Source organism: Mustela erminea, chromosome 20, assembly GCF_009829155.1.
Source record: "Mustela erminea isolate mMusErm1 chromosome 20, mMusErm1.Pri, whole genome shotgun sequence".
Classification (NCBI taxonomy): Eukaryota; Metazoa; Chordata; class Mammalia; order Carnivora; family Mustelidae; genus Mustela; species Mustela erminea.
The window spans coordinates 35,031,802-35,049,149 of record NC_045633.1 but is presented as its reverse complement, the minus strand read 5'-3'; the positions used below and the strand labels follow the sequence as shown (position 1 = coordinate 35,049,149).

The 17,348-nt window shown below is 53.1% G+C and overlaps 1 protein-coding gene across 10 annotated transcripts in view; it reads right to left on the bottom strand.

Annotated features, from left to right (window-relative positions):
- Positions 1 to 6,506: 6,506 nt before the first annotated feature.
- GTF2I (general transcription factor IIi) overlaps positions 6,507 to 17,348 on the bottom strand; it is a 102,231-nt gene continuing 91,389 nt past the window's right edge. For 9 of the 10 annotated variants that reach the window (XM_032327341.1, XM_032327343.1, XM_032327347.1 and 6 more), the window contains 12 exons: positions 16,431 to 16,532; positions 15,845 to 15,910; positions 15,319 to 15,502; positions 14,188 to 14,246; positions 13,382 to 13,462; positions 12,863 to 12,946; positions 12,337 to 12,520; positions 11,106 to 11,134; positions 9,737 to 9,778; positions 8,897 to 8,938; positions 8,341 to 8,417; positions 6,507 to 7,629 (listed from right to left, as the gene is read on the bottom strand). In XM_032327341.1, coding sequence (XP_032183232.1) covers positions 8,359 to 8,417; positions 8,897 to 8,938; positions 9,737 to 9,778; positions 11,106 to 11,134; positions 12,337 to 12,520; positions 12,863 to 12,946; positions 13,382 to 13,462; positions 14,188 to 14,246; positions 15,319 to 15,502; positions 15,845 to 15,910; positions 16,431 to 16,532 — 932 coding nt within the window. In that variant the 3' untranslated portion in view covers positions 6,507 to 7,629; positions 8,341 to 8,358. Of the gene's footprint in view, positions 7,630 to 8,340; positions 8,418 to 8,896; positions 8,939 to 9,736; positions 9,779 to 11,105; positions 11,135 to 11,234; positions 11,288 to 12,336; positions 12,521 to 12,862; positions 12,947 to 13,381; positions 13,463 to 14,187; positions 14,247 to 15,318; positions 15,503 to 15,844; positions 15,911 to 16,430; positions 16,533 to 17,348 lie in introns of those variants that run through there. The other variant, XR_004281758.1, reaches the window with a different exon arrangement.

Genomic DNA, 17,348 nt, shown 5'->3' with positions numbered 1-17,348 from the left:
GGCCCAGATGCACAGATTCCAAGACCCAGAGGCCATGGCAAAGGCCACCAGCACTCTGAGAGCCACGAGTCCCCCTGGACTCCTGCGGGTGAGGTGGCCAAAGCATGCCGATTTGTGACCGTTACCATGACCGGTAACGTGGGTGGTTGTTCCTGGTTCTGTCTAAGGGCAGGGGGCACGTCCGCTATGTTGAGAGATTTGCTTGGCCCATCGCTTGTGGTCACTGGGAGGTCACCAGCCCTGGGTGTGGCCAGCCTTGCAAGGCCCTTCTCTGGTCATCTCCGTGACGCATCTAGAATCTTCCTGCAGGGAGCCTGGGTGGCTCAGTTAAGCATCTGCCTTTAGCTCAGGTCAGGATCCCAGACTCCTGGGATCGAGTCCCACTCCCTGCTCAGCGGGGCATCAGCTTCTCCCTCGGTCCCTCCCCCCACTGGTGCTCTCTCTCAAATAATAAAATCCTCAAAAAATAAAGTAAAATCTTCCCATGCAGGAGGATACAGTGCAGCATCACACAACATAGGGAAACTTCTAGAAACAAGGTGGAGGGACAGAAGGCAGACAAGAGAGCACACCTTCGGCAGGACGCCATGTAGACCAAGCTGAGAAACCCCCATCGCCCGTCTACACTGTTGGCAGGCAGGGTAACCTCTGCGGTGGGGACAGCGGTGACCGGAAGGGAGCAGGTGGGTGGCAGCTGGGGTGTCCTTTCCTCTTGAGGCTGCCACTTCTGCAAGTGGGCTCTTGGGAAATCTGCCCAGCCCCGGCACGCAGGGTCTAGGTTATGTTTGTGCTTCGATGGCTGCTCTCTGGTTGCCCCCTGGTCCCACACGGTGCTGCCCTGAGGTCCCCGCCCGGCCCCGGGCCTGGCTCACCTGGGCGCAGCGAGGGGGTGGGCAGGAGAAGTCAGCAGGGCTGGCGGCCAGCGGGACCTCCTAGGCGCCGGGTCTCGGCACTTCCTTCCCTTCCTCCCGTGGTCTTTCCACTCTTGTGTAACAGGCCCAGGGCCAGGGCAGCCAGGGTCCCCAGCAGACTCCAGCGGTCAGCTGCCACCTTGCCACTTCCCTCCCGTGGCCTTCCCGTACCTCGTCCCGTGGCATCAGCAGCCGGGGCATCTGTGGCGCGAGACAAAGCGACGTCCCGTTGTGGCGGGCAGTGACCTCTGTCGCGGTGCAGGTGCAAAGCCTCTGTGAGGCTGGGATGGACCGACTTGAATGCATGCGTGAGACAAGCAAGTGATCAAAGGTTTAAAGAAAAGGGGAGGGGATGAGCTAGTTAAAGGAATGAGATAATGAACAGATAGCTTTTAACCAACTTAAACTTTTTAAAAAGTTTTAAGACTTTATTGTGAAGCATACAGAAAACTGCAGAAAAACGTACAGCTTGGTGATTATCAGATCACAGTGATGAGGAAGGTGCTGTCTGGGGCCCGGTCAGCTGTGCACCGGAACAGCCGCCCAGGGTCCCCCCCCACTGCCCCTTGACGGCCCGATGGAGGGACTGGCCCGGGGTCAGGAGAGCTTTGTATTTATGAACACCTCATCCTCACGAGGATGCTCTCAGGGACAGGCCCCTATTCCTCCCACTTTACAGATGCAGAAACTGAGGCACAGAGCGGGAAACAGCCTGTACGGGAAGAGCTGGGATTTGAACCCAGGAAGTCCGGACCCCAGGCCCAGGCTCTCAGCCACTGGGCTCCCCTGCTCTGGCCTTGAGAATGGACAATGAGCACGACTGGGGATTCGCGAGGGAGGAGTCCGCCGGCGCCAACACCCCAGAGAAGGAGCTTCTCAAACCGGGCCTGCTGGGAAGGAGGCAGGGCTGTCCCTTCGGGCCCTGTGGTGCTTCGCGACTTTCCAGATGCCACCGTCTCCAGCCAGGCCTTCCCCACTGGGGCCAGGCTGGCCAGTTCCTCAACCAGGAAATCCCCAGGGCTGGGCCACACAGACAGGCCGAGTGGAGACGGGTCTGACAGCGGAGCCTGAGGCCCGGGCACGGCCCCCTGGGAGCTTGTGTCAAGAAAGCAAGTCTAGGGCTTTCCAGGATGGGACAAATGAGCCATTGTTCTGAGGCTGTTCTGGGTCCTTGCCCAACTGCTGTTCCTCCTGGGGTGGGGTCAGCCGCCGGGGGACGCCCTGGGCGAGCCCTTAGCACCACTTCTCTCCTGGTGCCCACACCGGCAGGATCAGGGTCCCCGAGTTGCCACTGACTGGCAGGCAGCGGAACCCCGTGGAGGGGACGCTGGCCGGGAAGGGTCAAGGCTCTTGACTGCGAGCAGGGGTCTGCACGCAGAAACGCGGGGTGCCCGAGATCTGCGTCCCAAGGGACCACGAGTCTTATTTCTCAGGAAACTGGACCCAAAATGGGCTCTGGGCCGGTCGGGAATGACCCCTGGGGCCTCATCAGAAGGGAACCGGGTGCCTGAACTCGGAGAGGGCTCGGGACACACCTGAGTCCCACCCTTGGGAATTTCTTCTCCCCTGGACCCGGGGCCTGGGGACTGTGGGCTCCGACCCGCCTTTGGGCTGCAGGAGGCAGCGCCCTGGGGGAGGACACGTCCATGCCGTCCACTGGACACACACACACACACACACACACACCCGCCCCTGCTCTGGACATGGGACTGCTCCGTTCGCGGGCTGCTGTGAGCCGGGCGGGGGGCCCCGACCAGCTGCAGACTGTGCACAGGACAGCCCGAGGTCAGCAGAACAGAGGGGACACGGGGTCCACACCGCCAGCCCGAGTTGGGGTGCTTTCTTGCTGTTGAACCTGGGCCACGAGCGAGGGAAATGTCCCATGAATGACAGCAGGCCCTCGGGGCTCCCAGGGTCAGTCACCTGCGGCTGGGAGGGAGGCTTTCCTGACCAGGTCAGGGCAGAGGACAGAAACCAAGGTCACGGGCGCAGCCTCAAGGCGCTGCACCCAGCGGGTCTGGCCGATGCCCGGCTGAGGGGTGGAATTTCGCAAGCCCACCTCCTCCCCAGCGGGCTGCCTGGGAGCCCTCGAGCCTGGCCCCTGCCCCCCACTCCACACCCACGGCCGGGCGGACACTCCCTTGCTGGCGGGGCCCAGATGTGTCACACAGCGACAGCTATTTGAAGCTCATCGGCTAACCACGGAGGATGAACCCAGCAGCCAGCGGCCACCGCAGGGGATTTTGTGGTGATCTTTGAACTTGGCGCTAACTTCAGTAATGAAGGAAATTGTGCCCCAGATGGGAGTCGCCAGGGCTGGGCGGCCACCCACGGATCTGCCCAGCCCTGGGACGGCCAGAGGGGTGGTGGAGTCGGCGACTCAAGCACTCGGTTCCTCGGGCGCTACCAAGGGGATACAGCACGCGGGGGGCACAGCGAGGGGACGGGTCACCTGCAGACCGGTGACGTACGCAGGTGTGACACGGCTCCTGTGCCCCTTGCAACAAGCTCGGGGCCCGCTGGTCCCTTCGCAGGGCCAACAGGCCAACACTTGCTCTGGCTTCTGTGACCGCACCCCCCTAGGCTCCTCACTCCGACCCCCCATTTTTGGAAACCCTAGCCTCCTGTGTTTTGTGAAGGATTTTCCCAAAAAAGGTCCTAGACCGGTCACAAGGGAGAGGCCAATTTTGGTCTGAACTCGACAGATCCTTCCAGGAAGCAGCTACGCTTCCGGCATGTGGTCCTGCTCTCTCCGCCTCTGGCTGGATCTACCCGAAAGCTTTTATGGAAACGAGGGGGGATGTCCCCCGCGGGTCCCGCCCCGACTCCTGGATGGGAGTCTTTACTGCCTTAGGGAACTTGAGATCTTAGACGAGCAGAGGCCGTGCGTGAGGCTCGTGCTGCTGCAAAATGCTTCGCAGACCCCTGACCTTGCTTCTGAGAAGGAAATCCGGCAGGAAGCACCTTTACTAACCGGTGTTGTATCGTAACTGGCCTCAACTTGACAGTTCCTTAAAATAAAACCACAAGGTGTGTGTGCCTTGGGGGTGGGGTGGGGCTGAAGGGGGGAGGTCCTGCGACGCACTGGCTGAAGGGGGGAGGTCCCGCGACGCACTGACCACCGCTGATCTGATCGGAGTTAATGAGGCTGGGCAGAACCACCGGCCAATCCAACCTCCCTTGCTTTGTTATTTAACCCAGGACCTGGATTAGGAGCCCCACTACTGGAGGGGCCAAGCCAGGCCCACCCACCATACTTGTCTCCAGGCCACCAGACCCCTAGGGACCTGGATTTTCTACAACCAGCTGTGAGCTTTCAAATCTGATCCTTGAGCCAAGAAGGCTGGCGGCCACGCGGGGAGGCCCGGGAAGCTGCCCACCGAACCCACGTGGGAGCAGGGGTCCAGCTGCGGAGCCTGGGGTAGCTAAGCGGAAGGACAGACAGCCGTGTTTGTGCTCACCCCACTGGGCCCCAGGTCGGAGAGGCCCAGACAGCAGCCCCCAGGCCCTCTCCATTTCTGGAACCCTGTTCTCCTCTTGGTCCCCACCCCAGGGAAACTGAGTCATCCCTGGGAGAAGGTTACCTTCCAAATACATCCATGTCCAGAAACTGGGGCTTCCGCTTGGAGGGGACCGTTCAGTGTGTGACAACTGTCTACCCACTACGGGTTAAGCCAGCCAACAATCCTGAACTTATTCAGACCGGGGCTTGTGGTGCTCCGTGTCCTCTGGTCTTTCTAACACTATTTTTCTTCCTGACACATCTTTTTGGTCCTCAGTGGCGGGGACAGTGGGGCAGAAAGGAGGCCGTACGGATGCTCAGGGTAACCGAGAGTACCAGCCGCCGGCCGCAGAGAGCAGCGGCGAGTGACACTGAGGGCTTCAGTCCGCTGCCCCCGGCCAGTCTCCGGCAGACCGGGGAGGGGGGTGTGACCACCACGCAGCCTTGACTTCCTCATCCGTGGAGCCTCGAAGGGACGCCGGCCTGGGACGAGCGCACCCAACCCCCCTCGCCTCACACACCGGGAGGGCGGGAACCCGCGGGAGCTCCGGTCGGATGTGCTCCCCGCCAGGAAGGGCAGGCGGACGTGCGCTCGGAGGGTCACATGTGGGCAGGGCAGGGCCACGCCAAGGTCTCTCAGGACAGACCCCTGTCTCCGCCCCAGCACCCGCCCTTCCCGAGGTCCTCCCTGCCAAAGACTCCAGGCACCGGAAGGTGGCGGCCGGGGGGCGGTCAGCACTTGGCCGGACTCTGCGTGGGGGTCCCGAGTCCCAGTCCCGGTGTCCACTTGCTTGTACTGTTTTCCTGATGGAAATTTCCTCAAGGTGAACAGCTGCCCCGGAGCAGAGCCCGGACGTGGTCAACAAAGTGTTGTTCCTCATTACTACCATCCCTGATAAGATCCGTTTAACAGAAACTTGCGGAATAAGGAGGCAGAAACGCTAAGCCTGTGGGAATGCGTCCTGCTCAGTCCTCAGTGACCTGACAAAGATCTCGGCGGGGAAGCGGGGTCCCCCCCACTGCCTGTGAGGGTCCCGCCATCTGTCTGTGGTCCCGTTGATGCGCCCGCTGCCCGCTCGCGGACCCCCGGGAGCCGAGGGCTTCAGCCTTTGGGCCACCGGGGCTGGGATCCCGCCATCCCCTTCCCTCAACAAAGCCAGGGTGGCCCTCAGGGCAGGGAGGCCATCTGGAAAGGCAGAACCCTCGCAGGGGCCTGGAGCTGCCAAGCGGGAAGGTTCTGGAGACCCGCGGGGAGTCGGTAAGAACCACGCGTTTCACTGGCGGCTCCTGCAGGAGGGGCCGGGCCGGCGGACCCCCAGAGGGAGAGGCAGCATTTCTGGAAACGAGGCTTGTTGAGGGGAAGGCGGGACCGGCCAGGAGACGGTTCCCTGGACCTTTCCGAAGTGACGACGGGGCCGTCGCGCTGACTCTGGGCCGTCCGTCCAGGGAACACAGACGACGCGCTCGGCAGGTGCGACATCCCACACGGAAAAGCAGAGGCTGACGACACAAGGGACCGGGAACCGCGCGTGCCCTCGGCAGCATCCCGCGGGGCGTGCTCAGGCCGGACAGGGCAGCTCGGCTCCCTGCTGCGTCTGCACACCCGGGGTCCGGTAAGTGTGAGGCGCAGCTGCTCAATTCCTTTCCAGCGCGGCTGCTGGACGGAGCTTTCGGAAGTGGCGGGGCTGGGCAGCTGGGGACAAGGGCAGCGAGGCCGAGCGCGGGCCGTGCCCAGCTCAGGAAGGCCTTAAAGGAAGCAGGAGACCTGGCGGAGCGGCTGTGGCCCCGTCGGCTGGCGGGCGGGGGGCCCCGCCTTCCCTGCGCACACGCGCGTCGGGGAGGCCACGCTAGGGGGGACAGAAAAACACGTGTGGTCCCCACGGGGTGTGCACGTGCTCACGCAGGGGGGAAGCTGAGGCACGAGCTCACCGGGGAGGGAGCCTGCGCGGGGGCGTGCTCGGGCCCACTCGGACCGGACGCACGCAGGCCTCGGAGCGCACAGACAGTGCCCCCGGCCCGCCCCACGCACTCCGCGACCCCGAGCCCCCGCCGTCCCCACGCGCGACCACGAAAACACCTTCGCAAGAAATGAGTTAGTGTGTGAAAGGCATGGATGGATTTTATTTATTACCCTATATCTACAATTTAATTTGAGGTAAAATATAAGCAACACATAAAAATGCCTATTTCTGCTACCATGTAATATAATTCTCCGTCGTGAATATTGTGATAAAGCTAATGGACACTCTACGCCGTCACGTACTCTAGCGTCTCCTCGCTGGTATTGTACAACTCTCTGTCTGCGAAGTCCAACCGCGAAGACCTCCCACTGCGGGCGCGGGGCACCCGGGCGCGTCCTGGGCTCAGGGCCCGGCTCCCAGCACCGAGACGAGGAAAACCCCTGCAGGCGGATCCGAGCTGGCGGCGATCCAGAAACCCACAGCGCTACGGGGTCCGGGACAGCGAGGCTGGAGCGTCTGTCCCCGGGCTGGGCCCAACCCTCGCACCTGACCCGACGCCGCTGGGCCGCCCCTCGTGTCACTTGGATGCGACGTCGCCGTGGAAGAGACTGCTGGTACCGCGTCTCTAGGCCACACGCTGACACACTAACCTCTCACCGGCTTGTTAGGGATCCAGATGGTGGTTTTGTAATTATGATTAAAAAAAAAAAAACAAAAAACCCAAAAAACAAAAAACATAGGAACCATGATAGATCGCTTAAGAAAAGGTTTAGTCAAATATACAGATACTAACTGTTCACTCCGTGGTCAAGGAGAGCCGTGAACAAAAGGGTCACTTAAATGATTTTCCAAATAGAAAACCGAAAGGACTGAATGATCACAGGTGTTTCTTCACTGCGGGAGCTGAGATGTTCCAGTAGGAGAGATCTTCGCTTGGTTGGAAAATAAACACCGTTAGCTGAAGGCTCTGCTGATACGTAAAAAATCTGATGAGATTCATCCCTGTCATTTTCCCTGTCGTTTTCCAGCATTGCTGTAAAATCCTTATAATACATTCCGAAGTAAACCAGCCATTCCAAATCTACAGTCACTCTGCTCTTTAATTCAATTCACAGAACTGCTGAAAAAGTAGACATTTCTATCTAAAAGTAGAAAAAAAGGTTTGTATAGAAGGTATTTCTGTTATACAAGTATATTACACGGCTTGGGGCAGTAACAGGTCCGAAAAGCTCTTCTCACCCATTGACACTTTAGGCTACAATAGGAGACAAAACAGACAAGCGAGAAACCAGGTTATTCCGGACCCAGGACGTCAACAATGGCAAACAGCAAAACTCAATCAGCACTAAGTCCATGAACGGACGGTAAACGGCAAATTCCCAGACAAGAAAAGGTCTCTGTGTAAAAAAGTGCGCCAGCAGGTGCACATCGGAGCACCTACTGTGAAGTAAGACCCTGACCCTAGAGCCGCCGTCACTATTCAACAGCTCGGCCTTAGCGAGGTTCGACGGGATCAAAGAACCAAGCGAGCAAACTCCTGGTGTAGAGCTGCCTCTCTTTTTAACAACCTGGCCAAGTTCAAGGTTGCACGTTCATTATGCAAGATGCCCAATGGACTGTGCATCTCAGCCAGCCTCTGCAATGCTATTTTTGTCAGTGTAGTGATACAGACTCGGAGTGTATTCCAATGGAGGGGACGAGATTTACCCTATAGATTAGAAACAAAACATTTTCCTTTTAGGACAAAGAGCTTTTACATTTTTGACTCACAAATACTGATCTAAGGAACATCTCTCTGCTTGATCCTCTAATCAAAGCACCCAGTAGGGCTTATACTTGACCTCCTATGACCTGAAGGTGAGGGACACCATTTATGGCTGAAGCAGGGAAAACACACTAGCTTCTGAATGCGCAGGCGGGTTCAGACGGGCACGAGATGGCATCCCGGACACAGAAGCTGATTTACCCTAGAAGGGGAAGAGGTCTACCACGTAGGGTCTGGTTCTTGCTTGATCTGAGAGTTTCCGTCAGTCTCCTTTATTTCTATCAAGAAAAACAAAGGGGAACTGGTAAATTGCACCATGAATGCGAATCTGTAGAATTATAAACCTACTCCTACCAAGCTCTGCACTGAAATGATTCAATAGGAACCGTAAGACACTGAAGATAACATTTTCAGAGACAACGGTCCTCCAACTTCAGTTCTAAATTGTGTTACTGAAAAATCTCAAGGTAACAAACACCTTACTACTTATCTGTTTAAAAATCTGAGTCAGAAAGTCGTTATTGCACTGGTTCAGGATTCATTAAGAGTCACGTGGGGAAAACAGAGCAGAAGAACCACAAGTCCCTGCTAACACGACCGTTTCCGGATGTAAATGACAGAGCCGATTCCCCCAGAGACAAAAGAAAACGCAACCACAGGGACTTAGGGAGACGGTGTGGAAATCACACTCGAGCTTTCGTCCTGAGGACATTGTTAAGGGACTTCAGTGTCTGGCAGCTGGACTAACCCTTTTTACCTTCTGTCGCAGGAACCTCCAACTGGCTGGGCTCAGCGGATTCTGAAGAAAAACACAGGAAGATTTAATCTAACACTGTTCTAAGTCGCTCTCACTTACTTGAAGGGCCTGGAGGAAGCAATGACAAAGTTCTCCAGACAATGTACACGAACAAGTCCCAGATCCAACAGCAGCTGCCGCGCCTTGTGCTTGAACGTGATGACCCACCAGACTCCCCCAGATCTCCTTACGGACACAGTTAAGTTACCTCGCGCACCCCGAGTGGTAAATAACAGCCGTCATTAACACAGCTCTGACAAGAAAGACGCTCCTTGTTAGATCTCTCCCACCGTCCTGTGGGTTCCCTTTTGATAAAATAAAAGCCTTTCATTGCTTTCAACTGGATCACAGTGGCCGGCCTCCAGGCTGGTTTCTAAGGAATGTTTCAAGTCACAATTTCCACCCCACCCAACTAGGCTGGTAACCAGGCCTCAGACATGAATGGCGTAAAGGGGTAAAGTCAGAAAGACACATCGTGGCTAAAAAACATTACACTCCACAACACTGGCCTCCTAGGGTTGCGGACCTTTCTGCCTGAGTGGGAGAATGGGGTCGGATGACGTGTGGCCCACAGCTCCCAGTTAGGACCCAGGGCTTGAGCACGTGTGGCCCACAGCTCCCAGTTAGGACCCAGGGCTTGAGCACATACAGGCCTCTGAACGCAGGACTCAAACGCACGCAGTCTGAGTGTGTAATGACTTTCCCCGAAGTCAGCACATGGGAGCAAGTGAGGACCCCTCATTTCATGCAACCCACTGCATCGTGAAAGTAGGAATATTTGTTTTATCCTGCTTGATTTACCTTGTATCACTGGGCCTTCTGACTCATTCTGATCAACCAACTCTGAAAACAAAAGCAGATTCATTTTAACATTAACACGACGACATGCGGTCACAACGGAAAAGCACGTTTACAGACGTTCTCTATGTGGATGCTTCGACCTTGCCACAAAGGCAAGATTTTTCCTTATGACAAGAAGGGAACACGGATGAAGAGCCCTGGTCCCGTCAGTCACTAACTCCGGAAGTTCTATCACACACTACCCCGCGGCTCTCTGGCGTGGCGAAAGCGGACTGTCACGAAGCGCAGTGAAAATCTGCGAAGCAAGGTCTAGGTTCTCTTTCATTACCGACACTGCTGGGAACCAACATACTAGCCAGGACAGAGACGATAATAAAAACAGAACCTTTAAAAAGACAGTGCACGGTTTAGGGGTACAACCAAATGAGTATGCTTTATGACAAAGTGAAACCCCAGAAGCAGAAGATAACAAAACCTATGGCTCTGAAGCACGAAGGCCCCAAACAGAGCCAACGGGGGCGGGGGCACCTACGGTGACAGCCGGACTGCCCAGAGGGGCCCTCTGCTGCTCCAGGGGCCCCGAAAACTCCAGAACACGCTCTCCCAGTGCACACCCAGAACCGAGTCCTCGGCGCAGATGGGTGTCAGAGTCGTGATACCAACCGGAAAAGAGCCTGACGCTCTGACGGTTCTGGGGGAACGAGCATTCTCACTTCTGAAAAACTTTAACGAAGTACTTGCTGAAAATACGATGCTAAATGTGACGAACGTCAGGGAACTGGAAAACCACGTGCACTGTCGGGGCAACAGCACATGGGGCCCAACCTGCGCCAGACACTGGCTCAGACAGAGAGCAGCGAGCGGCAGTCACGCGGTAGTCACCCCGAGTCCACACTGTCCCTCCGGAGCGCGCTGAGCAGGCTCCAGTTTGGGCTCAGCACGCTTTCTCCCGAAGCGCTAGTCAGCGTGGGTCTCAGGCCCTGCAGGTCCCGGCGGTCTCTCACAGCCAGCCAGCCCCGCCCGAAGCCAGGAAGCCAGGAATGTTCTAATACAACTTTATTTACAAACAAGCAGGCGCTGGGGGATCCCCGTGTAAGGTGTCTGACGCCACATGAGTCATTTAGCTGCTTGGAGACTCTCAAGGGGGGACTAGTGTCAGCATCTTATGAACGAACAACCTGGGATGTAACGGCCAAGCACCTAACCCCATTTTACGTGTAGAAAAGCGCCTGGTGCGCTGGCACTGGGGCGGAAACACCAGAATGTCATGTGACGTAAAACACCACACTCTGTGGGCAAAGAGCCCGTGCACACCGTCTCTCACACCCCAGAAAAGAAGAAAGGAAAAGATTTCATGAAATCTACTCACGGTTATTAATCACAAGTCCTGGAAATGGTCTAAAGAGAGAAACAAATTATGCAACAGTTAATTTTTGCTCTACAAGAATTTACACGTATATTCGGTTTATTGAACTAATATTTAACTCACGTCACTTACGTGTTAGAATGAGCAATGTTATCCAACTACGTTTCAATCTTACACTTTTTAATCTATGAACAGACAGACATATGAATAACTACTACAGACCATCATCAGAAAAGGCCACGCTAAAGATGGTGAACACGACAGGAGCCAAGAAAAAAGAATACAGGAATTTCAGTGACATGGTCTACTGGAAGCGCGCTTTTACCCCGACCCCTGGAGAAGAGCACGGACCCTGGGCACGGGTTAAGTGGGACAAAAACAGGGTTTTTAGGGAAAGGGCATTGGGAGAAGGTAAGCTCAGGACAGAAAGCCGCTGGAGGTTACCGCATGAGCTGTTCTAAGAGCCAGTCCGAAGTGACCGGTACTAGAAACAGTGGAACACAACAGTGGACGGACTGGGAAGACTGAGCAACAGGGACGGTGTGGGCAGCTGCAAGGGTGAACACTACAAGGACTCTTGCTCGGGCGGATGGAAAAGAGGACGCCTGCTGGACACCTCCTGGGACGCACGGTATCAACGAACGTAACCTCGCGATGCTGGCGAGAGCACGGGAAAAATCATCATCCCCGTTCCGTGATCAGGAGCCCATTCTCAAAGGTGACGAGCACAGCTCTACGGTATGGGAAAGGGGACAGAATGACCTGGCTGACTTGGGATCCGAGCCCTATCTGACCTGAGGCTGGGCTGACGCTCCGAGGGCACGGGCTAGCCACCGTGTTCTGTCCTGGGTAAGCCGGTAAGCACGTCCGGCTTTGCGGACCATCCTGTCTCTGCCCCAGCCGCTCCGCTGCGGCCCTGGAAGCTGAAAGCAGCGGCAGACGCGGTGTGCCGCCAACTGCACTGCCGTGTTTTCGAAAGGCTTTATAAAAACAGGCAGCAGCCTGGCTCTGGTCCCTGGGCAAAGGTTCGCTAACCCCTTGCCTTCAAAACCGGACAACTAGGAGTCAGCCTAGGGAAAAGAGAATCTCACAGTAGAAGAACTCAAGGGTGTTCTGTGTTTCCTTCACTACGCGGAAAACTTGGTTCTCTTAATACCCAGGACTACACTCTGGAGGACTTAGCCTCACCATCCACAGATTCGTTCTTACGATCAAGCAGGGAAGACTCGCTTACCTAATGACTGTGAACTTAATGAACTCGGCCGAATCTAAGATCCTTCTCATGGAGCTGATTTCCAGGTAACTGGGGGCCTTGAATGACACTCCGGGCGGCATGCCGTCCACCACCACGCAGCCGGGGTTAATGGTGATTTTCCTGTAGGGAACCTTCACAGGGAAACCCATACCAATAGCTTCACCTAGGACAAGACAAACAGCATAAAAGCACAGATCAGCCTGTCGCCTCCGGAGTGAGGAGAACACGCGGGCAGCATTAAGGACAGTCCCGCAGCTAGTGACAGTCACGGTATACGCCAAACCCTACCTCCGAACCTCACTCTACTCACTTGGACGGCAACCATCATTGAGAGTCTAATAACACAGCTACGGTCTCCTTAGGAAAAAACTTTAGAAAACCCCTTGCAGGAACACTTGCATTTCAACTTCACTTCCTTTTACACAGGAAGACGACAGTGCAATCTGCTGCCCAGTGCTCGCTGGGAGGAAATGTCCGAGCTCACTGCAAAGGCCAAACTACTCACCGAATTTCCGACTGAAGAGGTCGTTCACTTGCTCTCTGAGCTGTCTCGCTTTCTCCACTTTTGACAGCCTTTCGTTGTCATCATCTGAAAAAGGCAAGCAGACGGCCGTAGCTCAATAATGCAATTTTAATTCCAAGTCCATTTTTTGGTGCTCCGAGTGAACTCGTTTCATGTTTTGGGACAATTTAAGTATCTTACACTAATTAAGATTGAAACGACGTATCTGATTTGACTCTAACAAACTGAAAATGCTATGCCTTTGTTCCTGTTACAAGGAGCTTTGCCGGCCCTCCTGTCAGATTTCCTAAACAAGACACCAGGTACTGGCTCATGCTGTGTCTGGTAACTGCGTAGAGCTTTCTGGAAAGAACGCGTCAGGGGATGTGTTTGGTGAGTACTCCCGGCAGGGTGGGCAGGGGCACAACACGGCACGGAGCGAGCCCCAGGAACCCGAGTCAGTCAAGTGAAACCCCAAACTCGGAAAACTCCACCAACAAGAGAAAGGCAGAGAAACCATACCTGGAATCGTCACCTGAATGATGTTAAGATCTTCCACACCTGATGCAGTAGTATTAACGTTCGGGGATGAATTTATTTTTCCTTAAAGGAGAAAGTTCGGATTAGAACACACACAAATTGTAATTAAACCAGCTCTACTGGGGCGCCTGGATGACTTAGTGGGATAAGCCTCTGCCTTTGGCTCAGGTCATGATCCCAGGATCCTTGGACTGAGCCCTGCATCAGGCTTTCTGCTCAGCAGGGAGCCTGCTTCCTCCCCTCTCTCTCTGCCTACTTGTGATATTTCTGTCAAATAAATAAATGAAATATCAAAAAAAAAGTTGATCCTTTTTTTTTTATTTTTGAAGATTTTATTTATTTGGCAGAGAGAGACACAGCAAAAGAGGGAACACAAGCAGGGGGAGTGGGAGAGGGAGAAGCCAGCTTCCTGCTGAGTAGGGAGCCCAACGTGGGGCTTGATCCCAGGACGCCGGGATCATGACCTGCGCCGAAGGCAAATGCCCAAAGACTGAGCCACCCAGGCGCCCCAGGGCTGCTCCTTTTGATGGTGTATTTTGTCACTCTGAGGGATTAAGTTTCCTGAAAGACTGCCCCCTCCTACTCTTTTCTCTTTGTCTCTGTGCTCAGTATAGCGGCAGACACGTAAACATTTTCATAAATAAACTCAAAATTGTAAAGCAGTCAAAACACAACTTTTAATGAACTTTCCTGGTTTTAACTCAGTAGCTGTTCTTTCAACGATTTAAAAAAAAAATCACTGCTGCAACATCATTTCCCACCACACACTCTGCAGCGAGGACACTCACTCGGGGGGCTCTTCGAGGAGGACGTGCTCTCCTTAATTGCGGTCTCAAACATCTCAGGCCTGAAAAACAGGAAGGAGAAAAAAACATGTGTGCTAGTAATCCCAGAGTAAAACATTAAAAGTTAAACAAAGATTTTACAAAACCATTTATTTTCTGTATATATACATTCAATTCGTAGTAACGTAAGAACAGAAAGAACATGTCCCTCGTCTAAAGAAACACCCAGGGAAAACCCCGCTCTGATCATGGTCACAGCTTCAATGAGCTTCCCTTGCCCGTGGTTTCCACCGTATCCTGGAAAAATCGAGCGCTAGACCTGAGAATGGAAACAGGGAACATGCTGTGCGGGGACAGCATGGAAACAGAAAACAAACTGGTGAAAACTGGAGCACGAGTCTTTCTCTAGGAAGACACAGAAGCAGAGGGCTTAGCTACTGGCAGACCTCTCCAGACCTGGTCAGAAGTACAAGAGGTGGCCATCCTGGTTGGTGCTGTTGGCTTTGAGCATTTGACAATGCTGCTGTGGGACTCAGAAGCGAACGTTAATAGCCTAAAATTCACTTCCGTTAATTTCCTATAATTCTTGAGCATCAACACATATTTTTAATTTCTGATTATTCCCATCCGTTTCAACTGTGTTGGCCTAACTTATAGACCTCCAAAGCCAACTGAAATTTAAAATATTCTGGGGGTGCCTGCTGGGCTCGGTTGGAAGAACTTCCGACTCTTGATCTCGTGGTCGTGAGTTCAAGTCCCAGCTTGGGTGTAGAGATTACTAAAAAAAATAAATAAACTTAAAGACAGAAAGAGAAAATATTCTGTAAGCTGGAGAAATCACAGGGCTTCACAAAACCGAACGACTATTAGACCCAGCAGCACCGTTAACGGTAAGACAGGGGTCTATCAGCAAGGTCAAGGGGTTATCCCTCTGACAAGCTCCAGCACCCCCTGCCCTCTTATAACCAGTCATGAAAAACTTAAAAGACCCACAGAAGCACAGCTCCAAGAGCTTTCTCCTTTGACTCTTAGAGCTAACCAGGTCTCGGCACAAAGGGGAGGCCCAGTCCCCGTGTGCCTCCGTCAGGGCGCCACTACCTCACGGCCAGGCTCCTTCCAGCTCACTGTGCTTACTTTTTGATGATGAACTTAATCTTGGCCTTGTTTCTGAGTATCTTCTCCAGCCTTGGAATGCCGAAGGTCGACGGCCGCCGGAAGGGCACCCCCTCAGGCAGGCCCTCCACGTAGAAGTCTTCCGGGAAAGACTCGAATAGCGCAAAGGGCACCTTCACGGCTTGCTTGAGGCCCAGAGCCTCGCCTGTAAGACACACACACGCTCCCTTTCTCTCTCACAGTCCCATCTCAAACTCAGCCTTTTAAAAAAAGTCCTTTTAAAATTACATTTTGCAAGCACTAAAATTATATATATATATATATATATATATATATTTTTTTTTTTAAAAATGGTATTATTTTCAATTTTAGAAAAATGTGTTCAATGTTGCAGTGCTCAGAAAAGTGGGAGAAAAGGCGGAATCCACACCCACAGAACACAGGTATCTTCCATGACAGTAATGCTCCACATTGTATTCTGCACGCATTCTCCTACTGGGAAAAGGCTACCATATATTTTAGTCCTAACATTTAAAAATAAACTTACCGCATTTTTCATTAAAGAGATTTTCAACTTTCTGTTTTAGGTCCGTGATTTTGGCATTCCAGGCCTCTGCAAGTGAAAAACAAGACAGTTACTAGCATTACTTGGCAAAATACATCTCTGCTCAACAATTTATTTCACTGTGCATCTTTAAGAAAAAAGACATAGGTTTTTAGCACAGTCGTGTCTTGGCAACTACTCTAATTCTACATTAAACCGTTTCACTGTATTACTAAAACACTGGCAACAAATAAATGACATAAACTAAAATAAAAAACAAATGAAAACCAAGAAACCTCCCAAAAAACAGTGACAGCCCCCTCAGTGTGCCAGGTACGGTCCTACCCTTGAACTAACTTAGTACTCCTACTCCTCATAAAAACCCCAGGAGGCGGGAAGGAATAGTAACCCCATTTCACCAATCCAGAATCTGAGGCACAGAGGGGCTAAGTAGCTATTATAGTACCTTTCCTAGCGCATATACACTAACTAACCAAAGAAAGAACCGTTCACCTAGAAAAATACAGCGTTTGTATTGGTTCCTTTTACGTAAAATGATGAAATTAAGAAAAATAAAATTCTTATTTACCAAAGGAAAACTCTCTCCCTCGAGGCTTGAAGGGAACATTAGAACCATTAGTCTGGGTAGGGGTTCGAACCGCGGAGGTTTGAGGGTTGTTGTTATTAGGGCCTAAAGAAGAATTAGAAAGAAAAAATCATAATCAATACACGTACCCCATCACGTGTCAGTATCGCTCGTGTTTCCCTGAACAACCGTGTTAGGTTCAGACCGTGCACAAACTGTGCAGTGCAGCGGGCGCCGAGCCCCCCACCACAGCCTCCGTCCACTTTTCCACTTCCGCCCCTGCATTCAGCCACTTTCGCCTTAAACAGAATCAGCTTTCTGGAAGATCTGACGAATTTTCAATTCGCTTAATGCTCCGACAAGCCCTTCTGGAGCCATCTAATTTGGGGATAGCTACGTTTGCTTGCGTGTTTTCCTCTCAACCCTCGAACAACGACAGCTTCGGGTATGGCTGTGCTGGCTCCACGAGAAGGCTTCCTTGGGATTCTGCAGCTGACTGCACCCCCACCCCACATTCTTAGTCCGAGTCAGAAACAATGTCGTGGGAAACCGGCTGTTCTTCCACTGAATAAAAAGAACTATTAGTTCAAGTTATTCTTATAAATCCCAAGCCCGGACTCCTCTTTATGTAGAGATCACCTAATGCTTAAATAGTAAGTTTATTTTAATCTGAAGAATTTTTAAAAACATAATAGCCAAAGTAATGGGAAAATAAGAAGAAAGTAATGGGAAAATAAGAAGAAATTAAGTTTCTTCAAATCTGTTAAGAAAATAACCAACATCCTAAAGATAGGTCTTTCAACTCCACATTTCCCACTTTGCAGAATATCTGTATAGACTCTGGGCTGTCAGCGTGCCTCAGGTGGTTAAGCCTCTGAGTCTTGACTTCGGCTCCGGTCATGATCTCAGGGTCCTAGGATG